The 21,418-nt window shown below is 42.4% G+C and overlaps 1 protein-coding gene across 1 annotated transcript in view; it reads right to left on the minus strand.

The window, feature by feature from the left end:
* The window catches only part of ptprz1b (protein tyrosine phosphatase receptor type Z1b), an 84,940-nt gene extending 70,132 nt beyond the window's left edge, over positions 1 to 14,808 (minus strand). The window contains exon 1 of the mRNA XM_020601530.1: positions 14,552 to 14,808. Coding sequence (XP_020457186.1) covers positions 14,552 to 14,615 — 64 coding nt within the window. The 5' untranslated portion in view covers positions 14,616 to 14,808. The remainder of the gene's footprint in view (positions 1 to 14,551) is intronic.
* Between the last annotated feature and the right edge of the window lie 6,610 nt (positions 14,809 to 21,418).

Genomic DNA, 21,418 nt, shown 5'->3' on the forward strand with positions numbered 1-21,418 from the left:
TGGTTAAGTGTTCATCAGAGTGATGGCCTGGGGGAAGAAACTGTCCCTGTGCCTGGTTGTCTTGGTGCACAGTGACCTGTAATGCCGTCCAGAGGGGAGGAGTTCAGATTGTGTCCGGGGTGTGAGGGGTCTGCAGTGATCCTTTCCGCCCTCCTTTTGGCCTGTGAGGTGTACAGGTCCTCCATGGAGGGCAGGCTCACACCAAAGACCTTTTCTGCAGACCTGACTGTCCGCTGAAGCCTGTACTTGTACTGTTTGGTTGCTGAGACAAACCAGACAGTGATGGGGGTGCAGAGAACAGACTCAATGATTCCTCTGTACAACTGTATTAGCAGCTCCTGGGGCAGGATGAACTTCCTGAGCTGGCACAGGAGGTACATCCTCTGCTGTGCCTTCTTGATGGTTCTGATGTTGGACATCCACTTCAGATCCTGGGACACAGTGGAACCTAAGAACTTGTAGGACTTTATTGCTGATACAGTGCTGCCAAGTATGGTGATTGGGGGTAAGGTAGGGGGGCTCTTCCTGAAGTCCAATGTCACCTCCACTTCCTGGGTAGTCGAGGTGTTGCAGGATGTAATGCAGTGCCATGTTCACTGCATCATCCACTGACCTGTTTGCCCAGTAGGTGAACTGCAGGGGGTCTACAATGTCCTTCAGGTGGGCCAACACCAGTCTTTCAAAGGACTTCATAGCTACAGATGTCAGGGCGACAGTTCTGTAGTCGCTCAGCCCACTGATGGGGCTTTTCTTGGGGACTGGAATGATGTTGGAGCGTTTGAAGCAGTAGGGGACTTCACACAGCTCCAGTGACCTGTTGAAGATGAGTGTGAAGATGGGGGCCAACTTTCATGCAATAGGGGGTTACACCATCTGGGCCTGGTGCCTTTCTGATCCTTTGTTTTTAAAAGAGGCCATGCACATCCTGTGCACAGATTGTTAGAGGTGGGGCTGTGCCTTCTTGATGGTTCTGATGTTGGACATCCACTTCAGATCCTGGGACACAGTGGAACCTAAGAACTTGTAGGACTTTATTGCTGATACAGTGCTGCCAAGTATGGTGATTGGGGGTAAGGTAGGGGGGCTCTTCCTGAAGTCCAATGTCACCTCCACTTCCTGGGTAGTCGAGGTGTTGCAGGATGTAATGCAGTGCCATGTTCACTGCATCATCCACTGACCTGTTTGCCCAGTAGGTGAACTGCAGGGGGTCTACAATGTCCTTCAGGTGGGCCAACACCAGTCTTTCAAAGGACTTCATAGCTACAGATGTCAGGGCGACAGTTCTGTAGTCGCTCAGCCCACTGATGGGGCTTTTCTTGGGGACTGGAATGATGTTGGAGCGTTTGAAGCAGTAGGGGACTTCACACAGCTCCAGTGACCTGTTGAAGATGAGTGTGAAGATGGGGGGCAGCTGATCAGCACACACTTTACTTTCATGCAATAGGGGGTTACACCATCTGGGCCTGGTGCCTTTCTGATCCTTTGTTTTTAAAAGAGGCCATGCACATCCTGTTCACAGATTGTTAGAGGTGGGGGGGGCTGGAGGGAAGGATGGGGATTGTTGGGGGAGGAGTGTTGTTTGTCAAACCTGCAGTAGAACACATTCAAGTTGTCTGCTAGTTAATGGTCCTCCACAGCAGGGGGGGTTGGTTTCCTATAGTCAGTGATGCTTTTCAGGCTCCCCCACACAGACGAGGGGTCGTTAGCTGAAACCTGAGCTTTCAGCTTTTCAGAGTAGCTCCTCTTTGCTGCTTTGATCTTCTTTGTTAGTGTGTTCCTGGCCTAGCTGTACAGAGTCCTGTCCCCACTTCTGTAAGCCTCCTCTTTGGCATGACGAAGCTGCCTGAGTCTGGCTGTAAACCAGGGCTTGTTGTTGTTGTATGTGCAGAAGGAATTTTTTGGCATGCAGACATCCTCACAAAGGCTGATATAAGATGTGACAGTGTCAGTGAGTTCATCCAGGCCTGTAGCTGCAGTCTCAAATAAACTTCAGTCTGTCCAGTCAAAGCAGGCCTGCAGCTCTGACTTAGTGATGGAAAAATACTGGACATAGCTTTCCTTCTTGTGCGTAACTAATGTTTACTCTGAACAAATATGCAGTCATTGTAAAATGATATTCTTTAGCTTAAAGAACTCAGGAAACTGCTCGTAAAAGTTTATTGCTCTTTAGGTTGGGAAGTTAGGACATAGGCAATCTCCTGATAAGAAAACATACATTGTGACCTGACCCCCACACTTGGAGGGGACAAATGTTTGCCTGGCAGAACAAAGAGCAACAAACCTGCAAAGAATAGTATAAGTAGCTCGAGACGTTTCACTCCTTTGAGCTTACTGCAAAGACACCCTTGAGTATCTGTTGTGTGCTACTTCTTGCAAGAATAATTAAAGATGCCCTGATAATTTTCAAAAGTCTGTTTTCCTTCACCTCACTATGTTAAATTTTAGCCTCCTCCGTCATCAATCTACACACAATATTCCGCAATGACAAAGTGAAAACGGGTTTTTGGAGTGTTTTGTAAATTAATTAAGACTGACATAATCCATTTACATAAGTATTCATACCCTTTGTTTGTTATGTTAGGTATTTTCTTAGTTAGGTAGATATTTAGAGATTTGTTGTCTAGAAATGTATAAGGCAGACAGGATGTCTAGCCCAGGCTGTTGAATGCTTAGTGCATTGTCATGAGTTCTGCAGGCTGCATCTAGGCCAAGGTCAGCTAGATTGCAGAGTCTGCCAGCAGGATGAATATTGCTAGTAGCATGATATGCTCAGCCGTAATCTTAATCATAACATTTTCCGAGGCTTACTGTTCGGACATGTCCCTGAATGTCCTGTATGTTTTTAGATACACACCACTAATCAAGAGCCACACACTTTAATTTTCTCCATGTTTTGATTACTGCTCTGGTCAGCTGCCAAGCTGACATCAGGTGACGTCACGGTTTGACGTTGCCTGTGTAGGATGGGGCTAGCCCAACGAAGTGATTAAATTGTATAGAGATCTGGGGTTCAGGGCTTTTTCTTCTTCCGGGCTGCCTGCGAGCAGCTTTGGGGGTGGAAGATGCCTGGACGTGTGATGTTAATTTTGCCTGTGATCCTTTGAATAAACCAGCACGGTTATATTTTTTATATACTCAAGCGGTCCGCTTCGTCTCTCTGAGTTCCTGGTTGAAAGAACCAGACGTGGCTTTATAATAGAATAGAGCCTTTAGTTATAAGGCTTGCAATTGAGCTCTGCTGCAACCAACTCCAATTAATGGTCATTGAGACGCTTCTACAGCTTAACTGAAGTCAACCTGTGCCTAATTTAATGCACTGGATATAATTAGGAAAGGCATACACCTGTCTATAAAATCTCGTTGTTGACAGCGTACGTCAGAGTGAAAACAAAGCCATGAGGTCCAGAGAGCTGTCCACAGACCTGTGAGAAAGGACTGTGTCAAGAAACAGATCTGGGGAAGGATACAAGAAAATGCCTGCATTGAAAGTGCCCAGAAGCACAGTAGCCTCTGTAGTAGTTAGGGCTTGATGTAAACTAAATAATCATTTAATATTACAGTAATTCTGAACAGGTCGATAAGTTATGAGACACTCCCGCAATCTTGCAGTTAGGGAACAGAGAACAGAATCACTCCTCCTGCAATGAAGTAGATAAAGTATTAAATAAGGAGACTGTCACAGAGTCAGTCAGTCATTGTTGGCCACAAGGTACAGTCCGTCGGGGTCCAGAGTCCGGAGTCCGTTCCCCCTACTGAAAGGACCTAAGCGTCCTGCTCTGCACCTCCTTACAGCTTCATGTCCACAGGTCAAGTATTTCCAAAGGTCAAACAGATTAAACTATTATTTGAACAGTTTTGCAAATACATAACATAGCACTATATCATTTTATCAAGAATTTCTTTCTACACTACATAGGCCTGGGATCGAACGTGTACACACTCCACTATCACATTAGCATTCTTCTTCCTCTCCTACATCCTTCAGCCTAACTCTTTTTATCCACAGCTTTCTTTGGCTGTTACGTCAATTTCTGAGCTTAGCTTCCTGTCTCCACTGTTAAGAGACAACACCGAGATGTACCCTGTTCAGCTCACATGAACTTAAAAGTGAGCACACAAACATTCTATTCTATTACATATTAACATGTAACTTAAACCACTACACCTCCACTATTCTCAAATGGAAGTGCTTTAGAACCACCAACAGTCTTCACAGATCTGGCTGCCCAGCCGAACAGTTGAGAACAAAGGGCATTGGTCAGACAGTCAGGTAACGAAGATCCCAAGGGTCACTATGAATGAGATCCAGAGTTTGTTTCTGGAGATGGGAAAACCTTACAGAAGGACAACCATCAATGCAGTACTCCACCAATCAGGCCTCTATGGTAGAGTGGTCAGATGGAAGCCATTCCTCCATAAAACGTACTCTCACCCGGAGTTTGTCAAAGGGCACTCGAACGACTTTCAGACCATGAAAAGCAAAATCCTCTGGTCTGATGAAACAAAGAGTGAACTATTTAGCCACAAATCCAACAGTGTACAGTATCTGTGGAGAAAATCAGGCACTGAGCATCACCTTATTAATGCCATCCCTACAGTCAAACACGTGGCACCATCATGCTGTGGGAGCCAGGATGTCTTCCTCAGGCTGTTAAATGCAAGGTTAGTTAAAGCAGAGAAAGGCGGCAGTCAGGGACGAATGTTATTATGACGGTAAAAGTAACCATAATATTTGTCTTAATGTGTAATGTTATGTCAAATTGTTTTAGATACACACCACGAAAACAACAGCCACACACATTATTTTCTTCATGTTTTGTCTACTGCTCTGCTCAGCTGCCAAGCTGACATATCAGGTGACGTCACGGTTCGACAGCCCAGAAATGATTAATAATGTATAGCAATGCGTGGTTCGGGGTCTTCCTGAAATGAAATATATTTTGGATGGGAAAGCACTACGCATTTTGTATTTTATCATACTTGGAGTATGGCGTTGAAAACTGGGGAAATACATACAAAAGCTCACTTCAACCATTGTATATATTACAAAAAAGAGTGATAAGAATTGTGCATAAGATGGGGTATAGGGATCACACCAACGTAGCTTTCATACAGTCTAAATTGTTAAAATTTTTCAATTTAGTGGGATATAAGACTGCAGTGTTTATGTATAAAGCCAGGAGCAATTTATTACCTGGTGGAATTCAAAAACTATTTAAAGAAAGGGAAGGGGGATACAATTTAAGGGGTCAGTTAAATTTAAAAATTCATGCTATACGTACAACCAAAAAAAGATTTTGTATTTCCATAAGTGGGGTAAAACTATGGAATAATTTAAGTGTGGACATAAAAAATAGTAATAGAATTGACGAGTTTAAACGTAAATATAAAGGTATGTGTCAATCAAGATATATGCAAGAACAGGCTCAATGATTGTTTGACTCTTTGTTTGAAGATAACCACAGGTGATGGGGGAGACATCCCTGGAGACGAAACAGTCGGGATAATAAATTATTTGTTAAATACCATTTTTTCACAATGTGACATCACGGTCTGGAATAAACTCATTACTTTGTCCAGTACAACACACCCCTATTGTGTTATGCTAGAGACACTTTTGAATTATTCAGAAGACACCTTGAATAATCAGTTTTTTACAGGATTAGTTTACAAAGACACTGCAGGCCAAATGGATTCTCTCAGTGTAGCTGCAGAAGGGCCCAAAAGAGGGCTCATCACCAGAGCATGGTTTGGTGCATGGTCCCAAAAATTTGAAGTAGTGGGCTCGTTACACTATGACATATTCTTTTGCAAGCGCCTACTTCTCAGTTCTTTGGATTTTAAGGTGAAACTCACTCGGGCGAGAGATAAGTTTGTGTTAATATGTGTGGCAGAGAGTAACGTCCATTTACATACAACATCTGCCAGTCTTTATGTAGAGGGATTAAGAGTGTCCCCAGTGGTGAGAATAGGACATGAAACAGCTCTGATGTATTCAAACACAATCTACCCCTGCACCAAGACAATGGTGTGCAATTATGTCTTCCTTGCCAATTCCAGATTTTTCCACTAGGAGATTTATTCCTAGGAAGTACCCCCAGCTATGCGGGTATTGGTCTAGCAGTATACATACATTAGGAGTAAATACAGTAAGGTTGTTATTCACGTCGACGCTAATGACTCCTGACTTCCCCAGTTGGAGGTCACTAAAATTAATGTTGAGTTGGTGTGTAACTTCGCTAAAACAATGTTGGAGTCCATAGTTTTCTCTGGACCCCTGCCCAATCTCACCAGTGATGACATGTTTAGCCGCATGTCATCATTCAACCGTTGGTTGTCTAGCTGGTGCCTGGAAGATAACGTGGGTTTCATACACAACTGGAAAACATTTTGGGGAAAACCTGGCCTGATTAGCAGAGACGGCATCCATCCCACTTTGGACAGTGCAGCTCTCATATTTAGAAATCTGGACAAGTTTATTTTACCTAAATTATGACAACACAGAGTTGAGTCCAGGACACAGGATCGCAGTCTTACACACCTCTCTGCTGTCTCTTTGCAGCTGTATATAAATCAAAAATCAACTCCAGAGGAGTTATTCATAAGAACCTAATTAAAATTAAGATGACTCCTCTTATAGTAGAAAGTAATAGGACAATCAAATGTGGACTATTAAATATCAGATCTCTCTCATCTAAATCTCTGTAAGTGAATGATTTGATAAGTGAACATCACATTGACTTATTGTGTCTTACTGAAACATGGTTACAGCAGCAAGAATATGTCAGCCTAAATGAATCCACTCCACCTAGTCACAGTAACTGTCACATCCCTCGAAACACAGGAAGGGGTGGAGGTGTGGCAGCGATGTTTGACACAAGCCTATTAATCAACCCTAGACCTAAACATAGTTATAACTCATTTGAAAGTCTCACCCTGAGTCTCTCACACCCAAACTGGAAAACTCAAAAGCCTGTTCTGTTTGTTATTGTATACCGTCCACCTGCTACTTATTCAGAGTTTTTAAGTGAATTCTCAGACTTTCTGTCTGATTTAGTGCTTAGTACAGATAAAATAATCATAGTAAGCGACTTTAATATCCATGTAGATGCCGACAATGACAGCCTCAACAATGCATTCTGTTCATTATTAGACTCAGTTGGCTTCTCTCAAACTGTAAATAAACCCACTCACTGTTTTAATCACACTCTTGATCTGGTTCTGACATATGGCATCAAAACTGAACACTTAATAGTTTTTCCCCATAACCCTCTTCTGTCTGACCATTTTCTAATAACTTTTGAATTCCCATTAATGGATTATGAGGCTAGCCCCGTGGTACAGCTCGCAGCTCCGCTCCCTAAAGCAGGCATCACGAAAAATGGAAAGGAGGTGGCGCTCCACTAAGTCAGAAGAATTTTTCATAGCCTGGAAAGATAGTTTAATAACATATAAAAAAGCCCTTCGTAGTGCCAGAACCACATTTTTTCATCACTGACTGAGGAAAATAAGAACAACCCCAGGTTTCTTTTCAGCACTGGATGACACAGAGCCACAGTGCTGCTCAAAGACGTCTTTCCCCTAATGAACACATTGATATTAGATCTGATTAACCTCTCTCTACCTGTTTCATCCACAGTGGTGGCAGTGAACTTGTCTAAGAGCCTAGAGATGTATATAGTCATTTATCTTACCCATCATCCAAGAAGTAGCACTGCCAGGTGGTGGGGCTGTCCTCCACAGAGTGAACAGTCCTCTCCACCCCAAATACCTCCACAGCCTCACCGTCAACCTCCAGCTGCTTCAGACCCAGCTCACTCTGACCACACACAGATTAGTTCACTCTTCACAAACCTCGCCTATACTCAGATAAAGGACTTTCTCCATCTTCTTAGATCTCAGTGCTGCTTTTAACACCATTGATCACAGCATCTTACTGCAGAGACTTGAACATGTTATTGGGATTAAAGGAACTGCACTAAGTTAGTTCAAATCTTACCTATCAGAAAGATTTCCATTTGTTCATGTTAATGATGAATCTTCCACACAGACTGAGGTTAGTCATAGGCATTCCTCAGGGCTCAGTGTTAGGTCCAATTCTCTTCACTTTATACATGCTCCCTTTAGGGAATATTATCAGGAAGCACAGCATAAATTTCCACTGCTATGCAGATGATACTCAGTTATATTTATCTATGAAGCCAAATGAATCAGGTCACCAAACTTCAAGCATATCTTAAAGACATAAAGGCCTGGATGACCTGTAACTTCTTGTAAAGTCTGACAAAATTGAAGTCATTGTGCTTGGGCCTGAAAACCTTAGAAATCTGCTGTCTAATCATATATTTACTTTAGATGACATAGCTCTCGCCTCCAGTACTGCTGTGAGGAACCTTGGAGTCATTTTTGATCAGGATATGTCCGTTAAATCACACATAAACCAAGTCTCTAGAACTTCCTTCTTTCACCTGCGCAATATTGTGCAAATCAGGAGCATCCTGTCTCAAAGTGATGCTGAAAAACTGGTCCATGCATTTGTTACTTCCAAGCTGGACTACTGTAACTCTTTACTATCAGGATGTCCTAATAATTCCCTAAAAAGTCCCCAGTTAATCCAAAATGCTGCAGCCAGAGTAGTGACAGGAACCAGCAAGAGAGATCATATCTCTCCCATATTAGGCTCTCTCCACTGGCTCCCTATAAAATCCAGAATAGAATTTAAAATCCTTCTCCTAACATACAAAGCTTTTAATGACAAGGCTCCATCGTATCTTAAAGACCTCGTAGAGCCTTATCATCCTAACAGAGCACTTCGCTCTCAGAGTGCAGGTTTACTTGTGGTTCCTAGAGTCCACAGAAGTAGAATGGGAGGCAGAGCCTTTAGCTATCAAGCTCCTCTCCTTATGGACCAACTCCCAGTCTCAGTTCGGGAGGTGGACACCCTCTCTACCTTTAAGAATAGACTTAAGACTTTCCTTTTTGATAAAGCTTATAGTTAGGGCTGGATCAGGTGACCCTGAGCCTTCCCTTAGTTATGCTGCTATAGGCCTAGACTGCTGGGGGGGCTCCATGATGCTCTGAGTTTCTCTCCTCTCCTCCCCTCCCTTCCCATCTCCTCTGCTTTCCTCTCTCTCTATGCATCTATATGCCACCATTACACATCACTAACTTTGTGTCTCCTCTCTCCCATAGTGTGTCCTCTCTCTCTCCCTGTACCTTTCTGCAGGTTGCCCTGGCTCTGGAGCTCTACGTCTCTGTTGAGCAGTCACCGGCCACATCAACCTGACCAGTGTTTGATTGTTTGTGTCTTGTTGCTTTTCTTCTTTTCTCTCTTCTCTATCCACTCACCCCAAACGTCTAGACCTTACTCTGTAAAATGTCCTGAGATTACTTTTGTTGTGATTTGGTGCTATACAAATAAAATTTGATTTGATTTGATCATATTTAGTGTTAATGGAAAAAGCATGTGAACCCTTGAGTTAATGACCTCAAAAAAGGTAAGTGGAGTCAGGTGTTAGCATACCTGGAGTCTTGTTAAGAAAATTAGTTTGGAGGTGTGGACTAGAGCTACTCTGTCTTATAAAAACCACTCAAACCTTTTGAGTTTGCTCCACACAAGAAGAATATGCTTATGTGAGCCATGCCTCACCATAAAGACCTTTCAGAGGATCTACGATCAAGAATTGTTGATTTACATAAAGCTGGAAAGGGTTAAAGTGATTTCAAAGACTTTAGAAATTCACCACTGTACAGTTAGGCAAATGATCTACAAATGGAGACACTTTGGGACTATGGCTACTCTACCAAGAGGTGGGCACCCAGTCAAAATGACCCCAGGAGCACAATGAAGACTCATCACTGAGGTAAATAAACAACCCTGACCAACCAGTTATTAATTCCAGGGGTTCAGTTACCTTTTCTACTACCGTTTTGATTGTTGAATGAGTGTCTTCATAAAAGACATGAAAGATCAAATTTTTTTGTGTTGCTTTTGTTGGCACATTATATTCATCAGTACTCTTGACTTAGATTAAGATCAGATCACATTTTATGACAAATTAATGCAGAAAACCATGAAATTCCAAAAGGTTCACATTCTTTTTCTTGCCACTGTAAGTACTTCATCTACCTGTGATTGACAGTTCAGAGGAAATTACTTAAGCTATTATTCTGCATTTATTTTACAAATAAAACTTTGTTACTTCAGATTAATAATAGCCTGTTCCATCCATCCATTATCATCTGTTCATCCAGGGTTGGGTTTGCGGTAGTAGCAGGTTTTGCAAGGAAGTGCAGGCGTCCCTCTATCCGGCAACATGTTCCAGCTCCTCTGGAGGGAGCATTAAGGAGAAGGATATACTGTACAAAAACAAAGTCAGACAGAAAGGAAAGAGACATGGAGACATGTCCCTTTCATCTACTCTGTCCAGTTGAATAAAGGAAGCCTCAGAATGAAGACGACCAGTATAGGTTGTATGTTAATAAGATTAAGCTCGACAGTAAATGAAGGATATTGTTTCTGAGTGCTAAACAAACCAGGCATTGTTCCACAGGGAAACTACTGCATTAAAGCTGCAACATAAAACCTTACCAGGCAAGCCGATCGCTGGAATCTGTGTGTGTGGGTGTGTGGACAAGAAAGTGGGGCAAGAGAGTAAGTTTTGTGACTGTGTGTGCGTAATAAGAGGTGACTGTGAGAATTTGTGGCCCTGTGTTGGAGGTCATAATACAGCTGAACAGCTGGGGTTAAAAACATGGACATATACACATAAACACACACTGAAAGGTAACACTGCACTATGTCTAGCCAGATGGGGTATCACACAGTCCTCTGCACCCCTTTGGCTCCACAAAAGTCTAATAAAATCAAACTGAGATAATATTTGAAACACTACTCTAACTTTAACCACACACACAGACTGTTTTACCTGTTTACGTATGAGTGATCAGCTGTAGGCCTACATGACACAACCAGGGCATATGCTACCCAGGCGTGGGCCCAGCGCACAGCTGATGTGTTCACTGTTGCTGGTTGACATGTAAACCAAGATGAAGCAGGAGTTTTTTAGCAAACATTCAGTATGTTTTTGAGTTGGTTTAGCACTTTTGAGTGGAGAACACTTATTTTCTTATATCTTTATGAGGTGTACTGTAGATGACTGATCATGACAAATATTGGGGTGAACAAATTTCTGTTTTTCATATATTTGGGTGGGATGTATCCCCAGTCCCCCATGGAGATTATGTCCTAATAAAAAGATTATAACATTCACACTGACAAGTGGCTAATAATTCACACAGTTATTCTGTCAGTCTAATCTTTGATCGTGTAGGTAATTACAGTTGATTAATTTTAGTATATATAAACTTGCCACCATATGAAAAGTGGCCCTTGAAATGAGCCACAACTTAACCTTGTGTGTGCACATGCATGTGTCATGGGTGCACTCTGGTACTTCTAAAAATAGTACAGGCACTTGAACCATTTTTCCTCATTGTCAAATTACTGAAATGAACATGGACACGCCCAAACATCACTTGATCAGACATTGTGGATCCTGAAAATAGGGTCTTAAAATAAAAAGTTACATAAGGGCGACAAAGTATTAAAACACAATACACAAAAATAGGGTAATAGTATTTCCCAGAGTGAACTTCAAACATCGCACTTAGTAATTCACATGGCGGAGTTGGATATGGCATTACGCTTGAGAGGTAGTGAGGGGTTATTGTATATGTCTAGTAAGGTGTTATTACACATACTGTATATTCTCACATTTCTCACATTTTCGTATTTGCCATCAGTCTTACTGCAGCAGGGAAAAAGCTGTTGTAAAGTTTTGTTCTGTGTGCAACGATACTGTCCGCCCTGCTGTGCCTGAGGCTGTATGTGCAGTTTTTGTGTCTGAGCAGAGTGTGAGCTGGATGGCGTGGATCTCTGATTGTTCTCTGCCCTTTTACAACAGTGTTGCACGGTCATAAATAAAGTTTGCAGTCTTAACTTTTTTGCTTATTTGTGCTGTGTTAAAGCAAAAGAGACAAAACGGAACAACCTGACTGAATGAAATGTGATGTCGCACACTGAGGAGTGCCATTATGCATACTATAAGGCTATAGAAGGAAACAAAAGTGATCATAAATTATAAAGCCCAAGCAGGCCCATGAACCACACGAGCAGCAATAGTACACAAAAAAACAAATAAAACCAATGGCTTCCTAAAGAGCTGGAAAAAATATTGTGCTGCAGGATGTTTTGTCTTTGCTTTATGTACATTTTGAGTTGAATGTAAAAGAATGCAAATAATGTTTATATGTTGCAAATTATAGTTAAATCTATGTGCTGACAGTTTACAGGAATAAAAGTTTGAAGATCCCTAAGCTCGTTTATCAACAAGTGTGGAGATGTGAAGGCTGTGGATGATAGATTTCCAGTCAGCATGTTTTGCATTAGCATTCAGCCTGAATGAGCAGAGTTTCCAGGACAACAGTTCACAGCGTCATGACAACAGAAGAATCCCCGATGGCGTGTGGAGCACCCTGACTTCCTGTCGGCTTCCTGCTCTGCCACTCTCTATTGCCATGGATACAAAACCATCCCTTCTTTTTTCTATCTTTCAGTGCAGGGTCATGCCCCCAATTCTTCGCTTGTCTGGCAGATACCACGCACACACAGTGTTTTCATTCCTTGTGGGGACTTTACATTGACTTACATTAATTTCCTGTAGACTTATCCTAGCCTTAACCATAACCACTACTTGCCTAACACCAGACCCTAACTCATCCTAACCCTAAACCATGTTGCCACCCTAAAATTCAGTGATTTCTTCATGGGGACTAGCTTCTGGTTCCCACAAGGATGGCCGAGTCCCCACAGTGTGAGTGTGTTAACAGGTTTTGGTCCTCATGATGCAAGTAATACAAAGGCACATACACACACACACACACACACATTCAGAGACACATATATACATTCATAGAATTACAAACATAACCCTTACATAAATAAAAGCATTTACATACAGTATGTACATTTACTTATTACATATGTGCATTACTACTGTTTTAAAAAGTATGTGGAAAGTTGGAGGGGAGACTAAGTTCCCACCCAAAAATTTCTATTGAAATATGTGTGTCTGACTAAGGGGCAGCTGGTAGGGGTGGGAGTTAACTTTCAAACTACCAAATGGTCACAGCTGCAGGGCCCTGATGAACCTTTTCACTGGGAAAAAGGTTTGTCCTGTGCCCCACTTATATTGGAATTCAACACTTGACAAGCCTCTGTGAACTTCCATCAAACCAATCACCACCTAAAATAACAAAGCTATCTCCAGCTTACCAGATGAATACACTAGAACAATGTCAACCATTTCTGAAGAAAAAGAAAATACATGGTTTCACTTCTGATTTCTGCCTTTGTCTCTTTTTAAACCGAAAGCATTTCTCTGAACAATAAAAGGGATATTTGTCAGCAATTCGGGAAAAGCTATGCCTGGAACTCACCATTCATCTGCCTCTCTAACATGCATTCATGCTGTTTTTACAGCAGGTTCTCATATACAAAAAAGCTTGAATGGAGAAAAATGAAACTTTAACTTCCAACAAATGCTCCTGTTTTCTGTCCGACTAGATCACTTGGTTTAATGTAACCCTTTCAGTTAAAATTAAATTGTAAATTGGAATTACAACAGGAAAGGAGTACCCCAGCTCTATTAAAAAGATACCTTAAAAGTGCCCTTGTTGTCAAATGTATTATTAGGTGTCAGTATGGACGCTGCTTAAAAATGAGAGATGTATGACTTGCATGAGAATAAAAACAAAACTGCATGTTAAAGATAATAAAGCAAAAGTTAACAAGGCAAAAATAGGCAAAGCAACAGTTCATGATATCAGGATCTCACAACTTAAACAGGAGTTACTGCTTCCTTTAAAAACTAAAACGTGAACATGGTATTGCATGTGTTTTGGATAAAGATGCAAATGGAAATTCCCTTGTCCCCAGGGACTTTATGAAAAGTAATGCAATTGACTCCTCTCCGTGATAACATGGGACTGTAACAGCACCCTGATGACTGTGGTGTTTGTTGTTTCGGTCACACAGTTGGCAAAGGGGCAAACTGATGGAGAGAGAGAGAGAGAGAGAGAGAGAGAGAGAGACTACTAAAGAATTTTTAAACATAAGACGTAGCTTACAGCACTTGGGAGCTCACAAAGACCAGGGTGCATAGTGCTGCATCCTTTTTCAAACGGCAGAGTTTACCCACCAAAACCATCTGGAGACGCACTATCTCATACTGTAGAACCCAGGTCACACTTGGACCATATTATAGGAACAATTTCCCACGTCGGAATTGCCGTGTTCTAACTAATATCGTCAGCATGTAAAATTCATCTTTCTTCGATAGCAGATTTTGAAACAGCTTCAAGTGTGCAGAATATACGAGGGAATACAAGAGACGCGCCTTCAATTTCTGACAACGTTCAAAACATGCACATCATCGCATGCCAGCCACCACAGTCAGTTAAATCTGAAGCCCCCATCCCAGTTTCTTACCTGATTGGCTGAAAAGGAGGAGCTGGGTGATCATGATATGGGTTCTGGAAACAGCCGTCTCCATAGGCTCGGCAAAATTTAATGCAAATATACAGAATGAGGTTTTATACGGCAGATCGGGTGCATAAACATGCACTACCAGGTCACCCTTCCTGTGTGAGGAGACAAGAACAAATGCTCGAATCGGGTTGACTCGGGTCGGTGTGGTTCGGCACAGCCTGGTTCGGATGCGTTTGGTCAAAGGAGTGCCGGTCCGCGGGCTGCTTGGACGCGCACTCATGTAAATGGCTATATGAGAAGGGTTGTGTGCGTGCGCCGCCCACTGCCCTTAATGAAAATCATTGTGAGGCTCCTGATATTCATGGGACGTCTGAAATACGTAACTGTGAATTAGAGGCTTTTATTTCCTAAAACAGCAACACAGAACATTTCTACTGTATAGTTTCTTTATATGTGGTGCAACAGTGAGTTTATAGTGAATTTGCCAGAATTTAAAGTAATATTATGAAAAAATTCATAGGGCCTATATCAGGGTGAAAACGTGTTTTCATTTTGTGGTCTTTGTGAAGTAATAATTTCCAACAGCCTCACTGCCATGGCAATGTAATATTTCTTTATGATATAGGTAACTCGATTCGTCATGGCATATAAACAAATTTACAACATTTTACAGTATCTCATGTCACAGTTACATGCTCCATAATAAGTTGCAAAGAGGGAATGAAAGGCTACTTTTTGTGTTTGATTATTATAACAAGACAAGTGCTATATAGGAAAGGAAAATAACCTATGAAGTCCCTACAGGTAGAATAGCAGTGACTTCATAGGACATAAACAAAAGGCATGGTAAAGTTTTTCAAATGTCTCCAAGCTTACTACTGAGTACCACTGACAAACAACATGTCTCTGTCTTGAAACATCATGCCGACTTTTGACAAGGCATTTTGAGTATCTCAGAAAGTTTTAGAACAATTGGTAAGGAACCTCACATTACATCTGCTTGTACATTTCGTGGGGTGAGCAGAGAAAGGAACTTTAGTCCACTGAAGTGAAGTAGCATCACATAAAAAAATAATCTTTATCAAACCAAGCCAGGATGGTCCCACATCAGAATGAGTGTGTATGCATCTGTAATGGTGGTGAGATCTGACAGTGTAGCTGACTCTGGCACAGTACTGAGAGAAAGAGAGAGAGAGAGAGACAGACAACAGGCTTCAATGGTGCAATAACACAGCTGTGGGGAGCTTGTAAATGTTCGTGAGAGTGAGCGTGTGTGAGATAGGCTTAACTCACAATATATGCTGCTCTTGTTGCTGTGTGTGCATAAATTAATAATAATCGTCTTTAATTCAGGCGAGAACCTTGTCTTATTTGTTGGACCAACATTTTCTCAGATGCTTGTTACAATATCCTCTGCCTCTGTGCTTCTGGGACATACAGTACGTCGGGTGTATGTTAGGTCTTGGAAACAGGGAGGACCCAAATATGTGGATACAGGCCAAGGAATTTTTAATATAATGGGATACCGAACAGATAGGCAAGGGGTGTAACGTGAAGTGCTCAACCTGACAAAGCGTAACAAAAGATAGAGAAACTCTCTCAGAAAAGACTCTTTCTCACCTGTCACATCTGCTCAATGTGAATCTGCTCTCATCTGTGAAGACAACGGGGCAGTAGTGGTGGATCTGCCAATTCTTGTGTTCTCTGGCAAATGCCAAACGAACTCCATGGTGCTGGGCACTTGTGCCACCCTCATGGAGTCTATTTCTGACAGTTTGGTCAGAAACATGCACACCAGTAGCCTGCTGGTGGTCATTTTATAGGGCTCTTGGAGTGCTCCTCTTGTTATACTGTGATGATCAATTGTTCCCTTAATTTTTTTGAGAAGTATATATCAATTGTACCAGTGCCAGCCCTACGTTTTATTTCAGGTGACCCATAAGAGATTATTATCAGTTTGTTTATTCACCATGACAATAACATCACCAGCATCATCATTATGCCTTTAAGGAACATCTCTCATTCAAATGCGAGAAAAAAAATACACAAAATCAGAGCCCCAAATGTGGCATATTGTGGAGTGCAGAATGATATCATGGTTGTAATATATCATCAGCATCAATTAGGTTCCGAATAAAGAGTATTTCTGTGTAAAATATGGCCGTTGAAATCAAGCCGATGGTCGGCCATCAGCCACCATAGGGCTGTCAGTGAGCATCTGTTGGGGCTCATCTTCCTGGTGTGTCCCGCACTGTTGCTACTAGTCAGCCTCTGTTGGTAACTTCTCGGCTGATTTGACATGTTGAATTGGTGTCAGCGGTCAGGCCTCATTGGTGAGAGAGAGACAACTCTGATTGGCTGTCACTGCAGTATCCATGATTTCACCCATTTCTTATGGTTTCTCCTTGTTTTTTGCCTCCACAACCTTCTTTCTTCCACAACCAAAAGACCAAGGGCACAGAACAGCAGTGTCATTTGACACCGTTTTATCAGGGGAAGAATGATGATTACCACCTATTACTGTCATGGTGTGGCAGGTACAGGTGGACCCAATAGGCAGACACAGGCATAGGAATGAAACAAAAGAGAGTTTTTTTTTTTTTAATTAATCAGGAACGAGATACTGGGTGGATGAAAAAAGGAGAACAGAGGCCAAGCAGGAACTGGATGGGACTGAGGCAGAGCAGGTTCTGGATGGAAGAGGCAGGCTGCGGGGTGCTGGGGTTGAAGCAGGCAGGTAGCGTGACACTGGAGATGAAAGAGGCAGGCTGCGGGGTGCTGGGGTTGAAGCAGGCAGGTAGCGTGACACTGGAGATGAAGTAGGCAGGCTACGGGGTGCTGGGGTTGAAGGAGGCAGGTAGCGTGACACTGGAGATGAAGTAGGCAGGAAGTGGGGAACTGGAGATGAAGGCAAGCTGGCAGTGTGAAAAATGTCTCCACCTCAGAGGACAGGGGAAGTGTGTGGTGTGGTGATGAGTCTCGGGAAACAGGATAATCAGGTAAGAGGCAGGTGAGTAGCTCTTCAGCAGAGAAGGTCAGTGTGTAGTTTGTACCCATGCCAGAGAACATAAGGAACAGGTCAGTAGGCGGTGAGTAGCTTGACTCTCTGGATAGCTAGATGTGCAGATATCACTCACACAGGATGAACAAGTAAGTTGCTGGTGAGTAGCTTAATCAGCAGGAGAGCATGAGGTGTAGGTCTTCCACACACACCAGAGAGCAGGAGAAACAGGTAAGTAGCAGGTGAGTAACTTACTCAGCGACAGAGCGTGGTGTCTGCAGCTTAAGCCAAACAGAAGATCAGGAAGCAGAGGAGCATTGGGTAGTCACACAGGCAAGGGATAAGATCGTCAGCAATTGGGTGAGTGTAGGTAGGAACACAGGCATGAGATAGTCAATGAACCAGCAAGCATAAAACAGAAAAAGGGCGTATATGTAGTGAACTGAACCAAGAGATAACGAGCTGCAGGTGGGGATGATCAGAGCTGATAAGAGTGACATGGCAGAGCGGGAGGGAAAGACGGGGGGAAAACAACAAACAGGAAGCAATGGTGCAAACCGTGGCAATTACAACTTGCACTCACAACTTGACTGTCTTTAGTGCATGATGAAAAATGGAAGGGTTGAGCAGATATACTGTATATGAAATAGGAAGGAAATAAATGTGACATATTGCAAGTGTATGGAAAGAGAAACAGAGCTGGACCAAGCAGTGTTTTCACAAAGACAATTCATAGACAATTCTAGTGGTTCAACTGCATTGCTACATAATATAATGCAACTTTGGGGGGGAACAAAAACAAAAAAACAAATATATATATAGCAATTAAAATATTTAAAATATGTATCTTAGGTTGACTGGCCACTCTAAATTGCCCATAGGAGTGAATGTGGGTGTGTTGGGTTGTCTGTAAGTGTCAGCCCTGTGATAGACTGGCGACCTGTCCAGCGTGTACAGCGCCAACCAAACCAAAACATGCAGCAACCAGCAACATTAAAGAGGACATTAGTTAAAGTGAGATGCAATGATAGTCAGTACCTCACCATTTGAAACTGTAACTTACAGTGGGTACGGAAAGTATTCAGACCCCCTTAAAATTTTCACTCTTTGTTATATTGCAGCCATATGCTAAAATCATTTAAGCTCATTGGAATGATGCAACAAGTTTTTCACACCTGCATTTGGGGATCCTCTGCCATTCCTCCTTGCAGATCCTCTCCAGTTCTGTCAGGTTGGATGGTAAACGTTGGTGGACAGCCATTTTCAGGTCTCTCCAGAGATGCTCAATTGGGTTTAAGTCAGGGCTCTGGCTGGGCCATTCAAGAACAGTCACGGAGTTGTTGTGAAGCCACTCCTTCGTTATTTTAGCTGTGTGCTTAGGGTCATTGTCTTGTTTGAAGGTGAACCTTCGGCCCAGTCTGAGGTCCTGAGCACTCTGGAGAAGGTTTTCGTCCAGGATATCCCTGTACTTGGCCGCATTCATCCTTCCCTCGATTGCAACCAGTCGTCCTGTCCCTGCAGCTGAAAAACACCCCCCCATAGCATGATGCTGCCACCACCATGCTTCACTGTTGGGACTGTATTGGACAGGTGATGAGCAGTGCCTGGATTTCTCCACACGTACCGCTTAGAATTAAGGCCAAAAAGTTCTATCTTGGTCTCATCAGACCAGAGAATCTTATTTCTCACCATCTTGGAGTTCTTCAGGTGTTTTTTAGCAAACTCCATGCAGGCTTTCATGTGTCTTGCACTGAGGAGAGGCTTCTGTCGGGGCACTCTGCCCTAAAGCCCCGACTGGTGGAGGGCTGCAGTGATGGTTGACTTTTTACAACTTTCTCCCATCTCCCGACTGCATCTCTGGAGCTCAGCCACAGTCATCTTTGGGTTCTTCTGTACCTCTCTCACCAAGGCTCTTCTCCCCCGATAGTTCAGTTTGGCCGGACGGCCAGCTCTAGGAAGGGTTGTGGTCGTCCCAAACGTCTTCCATTTAAGGATTATGGAGGCCCCTGTGCTCTTAGGAACCTTAAGTGCAGCAGAAATTTTTTTTTGTAACCTTGGCCAGATCTGTGCTTTGCCACAATTCTGTCTCTGAGCTCTTCAGGCAGTTCCTTTGACCTCATGATTCTCATTTGCTCTGACATGCAGTGTGAGCTGTAGGGTCTTATATAGACAGGTGTGTGGCTTTCCTAATCACGTCCAATCAGTATAATCAAACACCGCTGGACTCAAATGAAGGTGTAGAACCATCTCAGGGATGATCAGCAGAAATGGACAGCACCTAAGTTAAATATATGAGTGTCACAGCGAAGGGTCTGAATACTTATGACCATGTGATATTTCAGTTTTTCTTTTTTAATAAATCTGCAAAAATGTCAAAAATTCTGTGTTTTTCTGTCAATATGGGGTGCTGTGTGTACATTAATGAGGAAAAAAATGAACTTAAATGATTTTAGCATATGGCTGCAATATAACAAAGAGTGAAAATTTTAAGGGGGTCTGAATACTTTCCGTACCCACTGTAAATAAGTTTCAAGAGTTATCAGGAGTCTAATTAAGCCTCTCTAACACAACAATCAACTGTATAAGAGCTGCATGGAGAGAGCCTGGCATTGCCAGGAATAAGCCTCAAATTCCACTAATGCCTGTGTTTAATATGTAAAACTTGTATAAAAAAAAAAAAAAACTGCTGTCAAAGAACCTGGTTAAGCTCAACTGAATGTTAAAATATTACTTTGTTTTTTGGAAGGCAGGCTGGAATAGAGCGGAGTGGAAAGTACTGCCAATTTCAGAGATCAAATGTCACTGTGAACACAACCATTATAAGTACAGCCACCCATTTCAATTCGTCCATTCGTTTCATTTCAAGACATTACCATGTATGAGGTGAGATGTCTATGCCGATCAATACTCTCAAGCCTACTGTTGTACATTCAGTTCTGTTTGTATGGAAAATAAATTCATGTTAAACAGCTAATTATTTAATTCTGCTAAAATAAAAATAAAAAACATACAATAATCCTCAGTCTGTGGTTTTGTAATCAGTCTCCATCTTTGTTAGAGAGAGTGCTCTCCATCAGATACCACCTGCTAAACAAATAGTTAGTGCTACTGTGACATCTTTTCATTAGAATCTTTCTTTATAAAACCAAGTTAAGTGTTTGTCATATGGACAGTGAGGAAACATGTTTCCCTGTAGAATGAAATTCTTACTTTGCCGTCTGCACAAATGCCACATGATAAAAATGAAATATAAAGTAGATACATAGGTGAGACAATCTAAATCACAAAATCTAAGGCACTTTAAAACAGCCATAGATTTTGTATACCTTATGTAAATGGTATTGTAGGTCTCCAGTTGACTGAAATGAGAACGCAAATTTGTTTGTCAAATACACAATGGCAGGCAGGCATGGGAAGGAGGCCGGGGATTAGTGAGCGTCAGAGCCACTATCCAGGATGAAACAACAAAAATTCATGAATACATCTGGAAGATGGCCCCGAGTGACGATGTGCTTAGTGAATACCTCAGACAGCAGAAACCAGAGGGAAGGAAGAGCAGGAACCCTCATGGAAGGACAAACCTCTGCACCTTATGTATCACCATCAAATAGAAGAAGTGGCTGATATCAAAAAACCCTACCAGTGGCTGGACAAAGCTGGACTGAAAGACAGCACAGAGGCACTAATCCTGGTAGCACAGGAACAAGCTCCAAGTACAAGATCAATAGAGGCCGGTAAAGGCTCTATTCCATTATAAAGCCTCATCCGGTTCTTTCAAACCAGGAACTCAGAGGGACGACTCAGACCACTTGAGTATATAAAAAATATAACCGTGCTGGTTTATTCAAAGAGTCACAGGCAAGAAT

The sequence above is a fragment of the Monopterus albus genome, unplaced genomic scaffold (assembly GCF_001952655.1).
Source record: "Monopterus albus unplaced genomic scaffold, M_albus_1.0 scaffold51.1, whole genome shotgun sequence".
NCBI classification, from domain to species: Eukaryota; Metazoa; Chordata; class Actinopteri; order Synbranchiformes; family Synbranchidae; genus Monopterus; species Monopterus albus.